This window comes from Perissodus microlepis, chromosome 18, assembly GCF_051167445.1.
Source record: "Perissodus microlepis isolate ML-2025 ecotype Zambia chromosome 18, ASM5116744v1, whole genome shotgun sequence".
Classification (NCBI taxonomy): Eukaryota; Metazoa; Chordata; class Actinopteri; order Cichliformes; family Cichlidae; genus Perissodus; species Perissodus microlepis.
The window spans coordinates 36,328,128-36,341,996 of NC_140478.1; the positions used below are offsets into that span (position 1 = coordinate 36,328,128).

The 13,869-nt window shown below is 40.8% G+C and overlaps 1 protein-coding gene across 1 annotated transcript; it reads left to right on the forward strand.

Annotated features, from left to right (window-relative positions):
* Window positions 1-8,367: 8,367 nt before the first annotated feature.
* LOC146368882 (uncharacterized) lies at window positions 8,368-13,243 on the forward strand. The gene is made up of 7 exons (XM_084913067.1): window positions 8,368-8,664; window positions 8,909-9,498; window positions 9,793-9,972; window positions 10,341-10,481; window positions 10,749-10,803; window positions 10,965-11,118; window positions 12,219-13,243. Exons 1-7 carry the CDS (start codon window positions 8,463-8,465, stop codon window positions 12,364-12,366), a joined length of 1,470 nt encoding a protein of 489 aa, XP_084769193.1. The 5' UTR covers window positions 8,368-8,462; the 3' UTR covers window positions 12,367-13,243.
* The last annotated feature ends 626 nt before the right edge of the window (window positions 13,244-13,869 follow it).

A 13,869-nucleotide genomic window follows, 5' to 3' on the forward strand; every position in this document is an offset into this window, starting at 1 on the left:
AGTATTAACTGTCATGCGGCGGCTGTGTGAAGGCAAGAGAGGACCCAAATGCACGGCTCTAGACACACGGGAATGAACTCAAAGGCAGGTCTTTATTAACAGGAACATAAGAAGTCATACAAAACTATACTGGGAGAAACTAAAGCTGAGGCGCTGGGAAGACACGGGAAATGCACACAACCTAGAGGGACGACGCAACACAGAACAAAGGGACACTCTGACATAAATACACAGAAGGTAATGAGGGAAGTCGGAGTTGTTACAGGATGCAAACATGTTTTATACTGCTTTGAAGTCTGGGACAGCATCATAAGAGGCATAACTGATCTCACCGTAGTCCCATGAAGACTCAAGATGAGTGTTTTCACGACTGCCATCTTGGTGTTTTGAAATCAGGCATGATGAATGAAGGGAAGAACTGTCTGTTAAGGTTCTCAGTCGTTCAGGTCATCGTAGTCTAAGGAGCTTGGAAAGAAAAGCATCTGGACTTCTTTAAGTTTCTTGAAGAGCGTTTCACCTCTCATTCAAGAAGCTTCTTCAGTTCTCTGAAGAAATTCTGAACTGAAGAAGCTTCTCAGATGAGAGGTGAAACATCAAACAAATTTGCTGCAAAAATTGGGTCTCCCTGGACTTGTATGAAAACCATATCAGGGTTTCAAAATCCCCAGAGCAGCAGTCAGATCATTGTAGACGGTTTTAAGTCAGACAGAGATTTGAATATGCTTTATGCTCGTTTTAGTTCTTCTGAACTGAAACAGAAACTGAAAGATACTCAACACTTCATCACTGAACTCAGCGATGTCCAAAAGGCCTTTCATACAGTTAATGTGAACAAGAGCCAGGGCCCTGATAACATTAGTGCCACCTAATTAAATCTTGCGATAAAGAGCTCAGTCCTAAATTTCAGGTTATTTTTAATAAATCCTTTCAAATACAAAATGTGCCCTCGCTTTGGAAGGAAGCTGTCGTCGTTCATGTCCCTAAATCTAGTCGTCCAAACGTCCTGAATGACTTCAGGCCTGTTGCCTCACCTGAGTTGTCATGAAAGTCTTTGAAAACATCATCAGAAATGTGATTATGGAAGAGATTGAATATCAGCTGGATCCAATGCAATTTGCGTACAGGCCCAACAGAGGAGTGCAGGACGCGCTTTTGACTCGACTAAATCTGATTCTTAAACATGTAGAGAGTAAAGGGACTTTTGCAAGACTTCTTTTCATTGATTTTTCTTCAGCTTTTAATACAATACAGCCCCATATTTTAATGAAAAGACTTTTAGAAGAGTTTGAAATCAGGAAAAACCTGGTTTGCTGGATTTTAGATCTTTTAACTGACAGGTCACAAAGAGTGAGAATAAATGGGGTTCTGTCTGACCCAGTGTTCTCCTCCACAGCTTCTCCTCCAGGGTGTCTCTTATCGCCCTTATTATTCATTCTCTTTACAAACATGTGTCAGAGCAGATATGAAAACAGGGCCATCATTAAATTTACAGATGACTTTGTTATTGTCAGCTTACTGAAAGAGGGTGAAACTCACCACGGTCCAATCATTGATGACTTTGTTCAGTGGTGGGAGGAGTCTTATCTCCAATTGAACATATCTAAAACAAAAGATATGGTTATTGATTTTAGGAAACAACAAAATGGGCACAGAGTCACTTTAATTAAAGGTCAGAAAATAGAGCAAGTGCAATCATATACATATCTTGGGACCATAATCAATGAAAAACTGAACTTTTATTGCAAATCGGTCTGTAAAAAGGGTCACCAGTGCCTTTACTGCCTCAGGAAACTTGCTCATTTACACATTGACCGAAAGACTTTAACTTTGTTTTCTTGTTCTTTTATTGAGTCTGTTTTATCTTTTTGTTTGGTGGCATGGTTCAGTCAGACCTCTGTCACAGAGAAAAATTGACTGAATTAGTTAGTGAGATGGTCCAGTCGTCTGATAGATGAGTCACAGGCCTGTTTAGACTCCCTGTACTCTAAACAGGTACCACAGATGGCTTAATCAATCCTTAAAAATGGTTCCCATCCTCTACGGGTTGGATTTAGCTTCTTTCTTCAGGACGGAGGTTTCTAGTTCCAAGATGCAGGACAAAGCATTATAAAAACAGCTTTGTCCCTGCTGCTGTCACTGAACTCAATAAGAATTGTTTTTGATTTGATTCATTTTGTTTAATTACTAAATATGTGTTTTGTCAGCTTTCATTAGGTGTGTGTGTTTGTGAAGGGAGGCCAAATGCTATCATTGTTCTGTAAAGCAAATTTACCTGTGGGTATAAATAAAGTAACCTTAACTTAAAGCTTATAGGAGGTTGTGAGGTCACTGCCTCCACCTGATTATGTAATTAACCAGCAGACTGGTACGTTTATATATAATATACTATAAGTTATATCATTATAATTATGTGTATATCATATTTCTTATGTACATTTTAGACCTGGGAGCAGAAATGCTGATGAACTGGTTTTTATTCAGGAACAGGCAGAGCGTCCTCTCTTCCTGGCTCCATGTCTATAATTATGTCACACACTGATTCGCTCCCACAAAATCACCAAAACACAGCACAAATCCCACCAATGGTTCAATTCCTTATAAATCATTGAATCAGGTACTGAAGCAGTGACGTGCTGAATGAAGCTTCAAACGTCATTGATCACGTGACTCTGTTCGGTCAAACCAAGCCTCAGCACAGCGTTTCTGAAGCAGTGTGTTGATTTTTTGACACATTTTTTGAGAGAGAGAGAGATCAGATGATCAAATGTCAACAACCTGATTGGCCCAAGTGTGAAGATGTGACGTCCAGTGAGGGAAGGGGGGAGAAAGGGTGATCAGGTATAAAAGTGAGGTGAAGAAGAGATTCGGGGTTCTTCCCTTTTGTCCTCTGTGAGATGAGCAGTTCAGAAGTTTGGATCTAAGAGGTTCACAGTTCAAATTCCAGCAGAGACGCTAAAAGGAGAACCACAGTCCAACCTGTGAATGTTTTTAACCCTTTGTGAAACAACAAAGGCATAAATATGATCATATAAATATTATCTACTGGGTCAGACTCATAGGATCAGGGATTAGAACTCCTTTTATCAGAGAGATGAAATCTACTTCCTGTACAGGGTTTTTTTGTGGGCCTACCGATCGACAGAAACTAGAGTCAATAAAAAAACTGGACATTGGCTCAATGTGTGTGTGGCACAGGGAAACAAGGACTGAGCGCTGTGTAGTCCCACATAAAGTCAGACACCTGGTCACCCTAGGTGGACCATGGCATGGTCTATATGGAGGATACAGACACTGCTGAAAACATGACTCTGTCTGGTTTAGATGATAAAATGTCTTTACTTTAGGAGGCTGTGGCTCAGAGTACATTCACATAATGCCTTTGAATAAATGTAAAAAGCTTGTTTTTCTCCTGCTTTGATTTCTTTGTCCAGGTAGAAATTCTGCTTTTTGCCTCTAAAATCTGAAACAGTTTGAAACAAAGTTTGGCGCTCTAATCCTCTCTGTGTTTGTCCTTTGGTCAGATGGTGATATTGAATGAAATATTCCAGTATTCAGTAGCTCAGCAGCTTTGTAACATGTGGTTTTGCACACTGTTCAAACCTCAGATGTTTGTGTAAACAAGTGTGGAGGACACAAACTCACGGGGGGAGGAACGACATTTACTGTTGATGTGTCTGACATTTAGTCTCCATGAGTTCTCATGAGACTGAAGAACTCTGTGATCTCTAACATGCAGCTGTATGTTTTGAAATTATGTGTCTCATTCTCTGGACCAGTGGTCCCCAAACTACGGCCTCCACATTTGACCCAGCCCCCTGAACAATATTAGAGATGCATTATTATTTTTTCAGTCTGGCCACGTGATCGACACTAATGCACCCATAGCACACTGGGGTGTAGTGGGCCTGACCGACTGAATCTCTGGAAATGTTTCTTCATGTTAATAAAGCTCATTTGATTTGAATTGTGAACCACACCAAAAAAATTTTTCTGCTACTATGACCTCACTTTGCCCAGAACGTGAACGTGACCCCCCCCCCCCCAGAACGCAATAATGTTAGGTAAGAGAAAAATTGCTTCAGAATGCAGGGTATTTAACCTGCAGTGGACACACGATTATTTTTTTGTTCAATGCAAAGAAAAGGCTGTTTGTCTCATCCAACACGTGGCGGTATTCAGAGAATACAATCTGCGCCGACATTATGAATGCCCTCACAAAGACAAGTATGATAGCTTGCAAGGCCAAATGCGAACAGACAAAATCTCAAAGTTAAAAAGTGGACTGTTAGCTCAGCAGACTGCATTTGTACGCCAAACTCAGCTGAACCAGTCATCAGTTCGGGCCAGCTTTCGTGTTGCTCAACTGATAGCAAGCTACGGTAAACCTTTCACTGAGGGAGAGTTTGTCAAGAAATGTTTGAATGTTGTTGTGGAGGAGGTGTGTCCCGATAAGAAAGATGTCGTTAATGCTGTGAGTCTATCGGCGAGCACAATCACCAGAGGCGTGGAAGAAATAGGGGGTAATGTATATGCCCAGCTGCAGCAAAAGACGAAAGAATTTGACTTTTTTTCATTAGCACTGGATGAGAGCACGGACATGCAGGACACAGCGCAGCTTCTTATTTTTGTTCGTGGAGTTAGCGCAAACTTTGACATGTGTGAGGAGCTGGCAGCCCTCCAAAGTCTGAAAGGCACTACGACGGGGAGGATATTTTCGACAAAGTATGTCAAACAATGGAAGAGTTGGATCTGGACTGGGCAAAGCTTGCTAGCATCACGACTGACGGGGCTCCTTGTATGGTGGGCGCATCTCGGGGCCTAATAGGACGCATGAACCGCGAGATGGAAGAACGGGGTCTCACCGCCCCTCTACAAGTCCACTGCATAATTCACCAGCAAGCGCTTTGCTGCAAAGTGTGGAAGTGGGATTCTGTCATGAAGGCTGTGGTATCATGCATAAACTTCATCAGAGCAAATGGACTTAAACACAGGCAGTTCCAACAATTCCTGTCTGAACTGCACTGTTAAAAAAATCCGTAAATTTAGGGGTCCCTTTACCGTGGATTTGCTACGGATTCGCTCCGTTTTGCGAAATACGGAAAGTTTGCTGTTGCGCAAGGCAGAATTTTCTCCCCCAGCCAGAATATTCTGACGCCATTACTTTCAGTGCGGTCAGTGCCTACCTAAATTTCTGCAAGTCACAAGGAAAGTTGGAAACAGGTTGGTTGTGTGGAATGAGAATGAGAATGGAGTGCCACCTTGTTCCCCCTCGTACATTAAATTGGTCTCGATAGGCAGTTGGTAGTGGTGTGTATGTGAGTGGACGTTTGCTGCTAGCTGCGTTAGCATTAGCCAGCCGCCTGCGCTTCGTAAGTACGTCAAAAACCATTTTTTCCCTCCCTCTTACATGAAATTTGGTCTCGATAGTCAGTTGGTAGCCGTGTGTGTTTCATGGTAACATTTGAATATGTGGGTTTTGCGTTATTTTGAAGCGTGGTTTGCCCAACTAAAGTTAACGTTAGCCCATAAGTTGGATGCGCGCGCTTGTGTGTGTGTGTGTAAATTAGCCACATGTGTGTATTGTTATAGCTCGCTGTGTTACGTTAGCATGCAACTGAACATAGTAATAATTAAAAGGGGTGATAGTTAAGTAGAATCAGATTTCATTGCAGAAAACATTGCAGCCCAACGCAGATTACTTATTTGAAGGTACCTGAAAAGTGAATGTGCTTCACTGTGCTGATATAAATTTATTGTTTTCATATTGATTCTGTTCTGATTCTGGCTATCCTTCAATTGGCAAATTCAATCTCTTAAAAATGTTGACTTGTAACATTTGTGGCTTTAATGCTCGGTCTTCGACTGATTACTTGAAACACTGCCGAACACACAGAAATAATAATAATGTATCTTTTTTATGTGGCCATAGGGATTGCAGAAGGAAGTTTAACACATACAGTAGCCTTGCTGTGCATATGTCACGAGCTCATGTAGACAGAAGGAGTACACAAACATGGAACCGTAATGTGTCTGTACAGTTAAGGTGCTTGTTTAATTTTTGCAGCAGTGAATATGATGATCTTAAAACTTTAAAGTGTCATTTGAGTGGTCACATAGATGAGGGTTTGACTGTAACATGTCCCTTTGATGGATGTTCTAAGACATTCAATGTAAAGTCATCCTTTTTAACGCATATTTCCAGATACCATAAAGGGTGGGATGTTACCAAGATAGCCCCAGTTCATATATGTGAACTAACAGAACGGTCTTTCCAAGGTGAAGGATCACATGTAGAACCTGAAGAACCTGAAAGTTTTAACATTGATGCAGAACAAAGTGATAATTTCTGCAGTGATCAAGTGAAAGACAACTTCACAGAGTCTTGCTCAGTTTTACTTGGGTTTACAGGCAAAATATTTGGTTCCAGCCTCCACAATAACAGAAATAGCAAATGAAATGAGAACTATAAGTGATATTCAACAGGAATATACTGTGGATGCACTAGCCTGTGAACTGGGGCAGTATGGTGTTCCAAAGGAGACTGTAACATCTCTTGGGAATAGTATATACGAGCAGAGCCCTATGCACAAGGCATTACATGAAAAGGGTCATTTAACTACGCAACACAAGAGGCTGAAATATTACAAGTCACACTATGACTATGTTGAACCTGTTGAAGTCTTTCTTGGACGCAATCACAGTGGCCAGAAGAGGCACTATCATTACATCCCAATACTGGAAACCCTCAAAGTAATTCTGAAACAGCAAGGTTTAGATCAGCACAGTCCTAGTTCAAATTCTGAAGATGATGTACTGTGTGATGTCACTGATGGGTGGGTCATCAAATCCAATGCCATGTTTTCCTCAGACCCAGACAGTTTAAAGGTAATGCTCTTTCAGGATGCTTTTGAGGTGGCTAATCCACTCGGATCTGCCAAGACAAAGCATAAAGTATTGGCTGTCTACTTCACACTTGGAAATTTTCATCCACACCAACGATCAACTGTTGATCAGATACAGTTGGCATTACTCTGTGTAGAGAAAGATTGCAAATACTTTGGAATGGATAAGATTTTCAATAAGCTAGTGTCAGACTTGTGTGAGCTGGAGGAAAGGGGCATATCTTTCAATGGAAAAATATATAAAGGCACTGTTGCGTGCATAATGGGCGATAATCTGGGCTCCCACATGATTGGTGGCTTTACACAACATTTCAGCACAGCTCAATATTTCTGCAGATACTGTTTGGCAACAAAAAGTGAATTTCAGTCGAACCCTCTCACAGTTTTCACTCATAGAAATCCAGCTGATCATAATGAGACTGTGCGGTTTCTGGAAAGTAACGATGAAGTACACACTCATCACGGTGTTAAATGTGACAGTGTTTTCAACAAACTGTCCAACTTTCATGTGTGTCAGCCAGGCTTACCAGCTTGTTTAGCTCATGATCTGTTTGAGGGGGTAGTAGATTATGATTTGGCATTGTTTTTGCAGTTCTTAATCAGAACACAAAAGTGGTTCAGTTATGAGGTTCTTAATGAAAGAATCAAATCATTTCCTGGTGAAAGCAGCGACAAGCTAAACACTATTCCCACTACAGGAGCCAGGCTTGGAGGACATGCAGCCCAAAACAGGTGGCTTTTGAAATTCTTGCCTGTTTTGGTGCATGACACAATTGAAGATGCTGATAATGAAGTATGGGGACTTGTACTACTTCTGAGGGAGCTTGTTGAATTTGTCTGTGCACCTCGGCTCTCAGAGTTGCAGATTGCTTTCATGAAGGGACTGATTGAACTGTATGTGGAATTGAGGCAAAAGCTGTTTCCAAGAGTTCAACTTAGACCAAAACACCACTATCTGCTTCACTATGCACACTTGACTTTACAATTTGGCCCACTCATATATACTTGGACAATGCGCTTTGAATCAAAACATTCTTATTTTAAAAGGTGCATTAGGGCAAGTAAGAACTTCATAAATGTAACCAAGTCTCTGGCTGAACGGCACCAGTTGCTTCAGGCTTATCAGTCTTGTGGTACCTTGTTTCGTTCCCAGGTTCATGTCTCAGACTCAACACGGTTCTATCCAGAGCTCTATGACCAGAACATAAAGACAGTGGTTGGAGAATTTGATTTGAACTCAAGTAACTCAGTTGTCACAGAGAGTGTGCAGGTTAAAGGCACTACATATGCAAATGGAATGCTGGTCTTACTGAGCTACGCAAAAGGACTACTGCAGTTAGGACAAATAGCAAGCATTTTTGTAAAAAATGAAACTACTGTCCTACTTTTGCTTCGAGGGAAAACTGCCAGCTGGATACCTGAGCTTGGACTCTATGAACTTGATGAAAATGCTTCTGACCTGTTCAGTTGCCATGATTTGAACAAACTTGATGATTATCATCCACTTTATTCTTACCAGAGAGGTACTCGGTGGCTCATTCCTCTTAAACACACACCAACATGGAACTTGTGAAAAACTATGTCAAGAAAGCAATGCCATCGCTCAGTAGCGATCAGATGGATACACTCATGGCTAAACTGGAGGAATTAGGAGTTCTCTCTGTAGATGACCTGAGCCTTGTGGACCCGGAGGACATTAAAGACACTCTGCCATTCATTCAGTGCAAAAGATTCGTCAGAGCTGTCAAAGCATTGGAAGCAGGTGAGTTTTTGCCCCTCTGTTTTAATGCAAGTTTTCTGAAACTACAAATGTTTATTCCAAAAATGCAAAAAAAAAGTTGCCATCAGCTGTACATGGCAATAATTACTCTATAATTGGTTTTCATAATTAGGTCCATTTGTATTCCTGGTTGACCCAAACTGGACATTGAGGACCAATGTATTAATTTATTTGCAACAATTGTGATGTGTTTAATTTATGGAGATGTTTGTCATGTCATCCATAGATTCACAAACTCCACCACAGTTCACCCGGCCTGGCCCCTCATCAACACCTGAACCACAGAGGTTTCAGCTGCCCTCAACACCACCTGAGACAGCCGACTCCCCATCCCAAGACACATATTCTGTACCATGGCACAAATTTCCCTCAAAAGTCATGGATGAGTTGCGTGAAAAAAAGTACATAATGGGGAAAGACAGACGAGAGATGGTTCGGATCGTCGCTGAAGATTACCTCCATAAACACCCAGGAAGACCTGGTAGACAAAAGCTGAGGGAACTCGCCAGTGTGATTGTAGGACAATATCCTGCCTCCTTCAAGCTGACAGAGCCGTTTGGAAACAAACCTTTTGCAAAAGATGGTTCTGAAACTCTCTTTCATCAGCTGGAACACAGAATTGAAAATATGAAGAGGCCACAAAGCTCACTGAAGAGGCAAGCAGGGGGTGAAAATTCAACAAAGAAAAGGCCCAGGAATTCAGATCTGTATGGATGTGTGGCGTGGGATCCAATCATTGAGGGGGCCGTGTGTAGAGAAGACCTGCTGTCTAAACGAGATGAGTTGAAACGTGCCTTTCAAACCCAGGATCTTCAGGTGGGTCTGCAATCATCCATTACAGATACAGAAAGCTTTATTAATCCTCGAAGGGCAATTCGGTTCCTACAGTCCACCATCTAGACATACAACCATTCACACAGCAATAGTATATAGCAGGAGTAATGCGATAAGGTCTGGGTCCAAGTACAATTTAGGACACATTGTGAAATTGTAGATCGTCTGTAGATCACTATGCCCATAGTCAATTGAAATTGATACCCTGTTTTATTATTTTAATTGGTTAGTTTGACTAACTGTTCGACTGTTTGTCTAACTGCCTCATATCTTTAGGAGTCATCTGTTCGAAAATTGATGACTGAAACATATCCCATTCAGCGTGAAATCCTCAACGATGATGATACCACTATTGCCGTTGTAAAGGACGAGTGGCCGTTCCTGTTTGAAGTTCCTCACCTGTTTGATCATGCATCTAAACTCCTTGGCTTCTCTGTACAAAACAAGCTGGCACAGGTGTGTTGTTATTGTTATTATTATGATTGTGCTGTGCTGCTCCATATGGAGAGAATTTTGTCTTTATTAATCAATCAAAAAAAGATTTGCAACCAAAAAGAGAGTTGAGACCAAAAAAGATAAACTGGCAACCAATCAAATAGAATAACTTGGATGAACAATCAAATGGAATAGATTTGAGACCAAAAATCAGGAAGTGACAACCAAAAAAGCAGGACATTTGAGATCAAAACAGAACAGGTTGCAAATGAAAATGAAATAATTCATTTTTATTTTTATTTTTTTCAAAATTCTCTCCATAGCTCCAAACGAAAATGAGTGTTAGTCTTATGTACTTGTACAACATTAACACCTTGAACCTTGAACAGGAACTTTCCAAAAAAGAAAAGGGGATCAATGACTTCCTTGACTCCAAAGGGATGAAGACGGGCGAAGGTCCAATACAGCTCATCTGTGGCATTTCAAAATACTTCAAGGAAGACTCTTATAAACTCTTCCACAAAAAAGAGGTAGATGTTGTAGATTTTAAACTGTGTGCAAGATAATTATTTGCATCCAGTGGTGAACCAAGTAACCAACCACAGTAGGAAGTATAGATTCCCCTAATTGTGCTGCTGATATTCTCTATAAACTCTCTATCTATAAACTATTTACATTAATGTTTGTGCATAATGGCTACCTCTGTCTGATGAAGACACTAGCAGATAGTCAATTTGCCAGCAGGTTTGTGTGCACTGGAAACATTAATTCATGTATCATGTCTGTCACCAAAACAGATCTCTGCAGATCCTGAAGTCGAACTCCCAGTGACCCCATGCATCCTAATCAGAGGTTTGTAGTTAAATCTTTTTTTGTATCCCAGCAAGCTGTTGTTAGCTGTTGTTATAAGCTGTTGTTGTGTCATATTTATTAAAGAAATGTTTTGCTTGCCTTAAAATATAGGATTATTTTTTTTTTTGTAAATGGTACATGGTTTTTATCTGTGTTTTAAGGTGACCAGCAATTCAAGATTGCTGTTGATGGGTTACTTGTCAATGACCACATCACCTCTCCCATTGTGGCCTTGAGCTACGTCTTCTCCATGTTTTATGTCTGCAACGTCCAATACCCACCGGAGATGGCTTTTACTCTCGAATTCATGCAAAGGTAAGCACTCATTGTTTGGAAATACTTTGTAAATGTGACTTTGCTGTGCCTTTCTGCACCTGACCTGCTTTTTGTCAATCTACACTAAACCCGTTTGTCTGAGATGTACAAGCTCAAAATGTGTCGCCACATGCTGTGAGCTTTTAGATCAGCTGTTATTGGCTTATGAGCCCCCTGAATATGGATTTGTTCGGAGATTTTGTAGCTCCCTGTTGAAGACTATTGTTGGAATAAATGTGTCATATCTTTTTAAAGGGCAGGTAACATGCTTTTTGCTTTAAATAGTGTCCTAAGTCAATCAATAACAAAACAAACATAACATGATTCTAGTTGGGAAATGGAGCAAAAACATATTTTTCTCAGAATGGTTTGTTGACACAAAATTCGTTTGAGCTATCTCTTTAAAACCATTAGCACCTGAGACCAGGTTATGTCAGTGGTGGTCAAACCTTTTCATGTCAAAGACACACAAACTGAAATTTATTTGGCTGCAGACCCCAAACTCAAAATATGTTGTTCCAGGGACCCCCCCCCCCCCCCCCCCCCGAAGGAAAGACTAAACATATTAATTTAAAAAATACTACATAGTGGATTCATGCCCAAATGTTAATACTTGTACTGATGTGTAACGTGCACTGAATGTCACAGTTTCTCCACTCCATGTTTGAATAACCCCCAGGACAGTCCGTGTTCAAATGTGCTGTTACACCTTTTGATAGGACAATGTCAACTGTGTTTTCTATCCCCTTCTGTGTTCTGTGCATTTATAATATCCCTGCATACACATTGAGGATGCATGCTGTCATGTGTTGGTGATAAGCAGACTTCTCGCCCTTGCAAACATTTCTGTATATGCGCAGTGTGAATGCATGTGTCTTGAAAAGACAAAGGAAGAGATAAGCTTAGCCACTGGCACCAGCACCACAACAACATTGGGTTCTAGACAGATGGTCAACTAGAATGATAGAGAGGTTCACACATAGGGGCATATTGAAGAAAACAAATGTAGGATTTTATTGAACTGCTCCACTCCTGTCAAGCCACACTACACGTGCAAACTTTGTCTGCACATCACTATTGTTTTGTTTTTTTTTCCTCAGAGTTTTCTTTGGGGTCAATCCTGAGCGAGGCTCCAAGGCAGAGAAGAAGGGGAAGAAACAGCACTTCATTCCTCCACAGGTGTGCAAGCTGGTTTCTCAGCTGAAGGAATTTGAATGCAAGCAGAAGGAATCTGAATGGGCCATTTGAGCTGTTCTCAGAGCTCAGAAAATACCTTTTTGGACTGAATGTACACACACACACAAAGGCAAATCCAAAAACATGGGGCTTGGGAGTAGAAATACAGATTTTTACAGTATTAGGTGAGTTCAGATGTTTTAACTAGATGCCCACAACACACATGCTGCAGTTTCAAATCCCCCATGTTAAGGGGGAGGGAAGGTGGGCGATATTTGTCATTCCAGTTAAGCTTTTCCTGTCATTGTGGAGTTGGAGGTGTAAGTTTTAATTTTTTTTTTAGTTTTAAGTTGTTTTAAGAGTTTTAAAAATCTCGTTATGGCATGTTGCACAGTCATCCTTCTAAGGTCATGGTTGTTATTGCTGCACTGATGTTTTATAGAAAAGTTGTATAATGTAATACTTCTAATGTTCTATTTGTTTTTTGTAGAAAGGTCAGCCACTGGTTGCAGAGCTCTGCCTGTCGGTGTGATATGTGGAGTTGGAGGTGTAGGTTTCTGCATCCTCCTGGAGGGGGCTCCTCATTTTGCACTGACAGGTGAGACAGCAACAGCAATGCTGGCAGTTTTATTGTCTTATTTTGTCATTGTCTTTAACAAATCAATTTGTTATTAATGCCTGTCAGCCTGTGGATGCTAAAAAGTTGCTAGATTTGGCATCTCCCTGTTAAAGGACATGGCTGTACTTCTTTGAGAGAACAGCTGGTTTATGTATGTAAAATTTCTCTGAATGTGAAGGTGATGTTCTGAATGTTTTAATGGTTGTAATGTAAATATTGCAAATCATTCACCACAAAAAGTGAAATCACTTTAAAGCACTGGCAGCTGTTAAAGGAAATAAATAATTGCTGTGATTCTACATTTGTGCTTTATTGATGGTAAACGGTATAGAGAATGGTACAGAATTAAACATTTTAGGATGACTGAAGTGTCCGTAAATGGTATGGATTGAGTACTTAAATAATACGGAATATTCCATTTTAGATTTGATGGAACTGTCCGTAAATGGTAAAGAAAAAGTCAGGTAAATCTACGGAAATATCTGTTATAGGGTTTACGGAATTGTCTGTGCAATAACGCCGAAATTTATGGAAAATACGGAATTTTCCATTTTAGGTTTGACGGAAATGTCCGTCAATGGTACAGAAAAACTCGGGTAAATCTACAGAAATATCCGTTTTAAGGTTTACGGAAGTGCCCGTACAATAACGGAAAAAGTGCTGGTAATTAATTACCAGCACTTTTTCCGTTTTATAACGGAATTTTTTTTAACAGTGTGGAATCTGCGTACGGAGATGTGCTGCACTACACAGAGGTCCGATGGTTGAGCCGCGGCAGAGTTTTGAGGCGTTTTTACGAACTGCTACCCGAAATTAACGCATTTCTTCATTCAAAAGGCAAAACGGTCCCAGAGCTGATCGACCCAGAATGGAAGTGGCACCTCGCATTTCTAACAGACGTGACGGAAATGCTGAACGGCCTTAATTTGCAGCTACAAGGCCAGGGGAAACTCATT

Excerpts from the sequence above, each read along its gene's own strand:
- LOC146368882 (XM_084913067.1), top strand. The coding sequence starts at position 8,463 with ATGGAACTTGTGAAAAACTATGTCAAGAAAGCAATGCCATCGCTCAGT. Across the intron at positions 9,499-9,792 it reads TTCAAACCCAGGATCTTCAG|GAGTCATCTGTTCGAAAATT; the intron begins GTGGGTCTGCAA and ends TCATATCTTTAG. Across the intron at positions 9,973-10,340 it reads TACAAAACAAGCTGGCACAG|GAACTTTCCAAAAAAGAAAA; the intron begins GTGTGTTGTTAT and ends AACCTTGAACAG.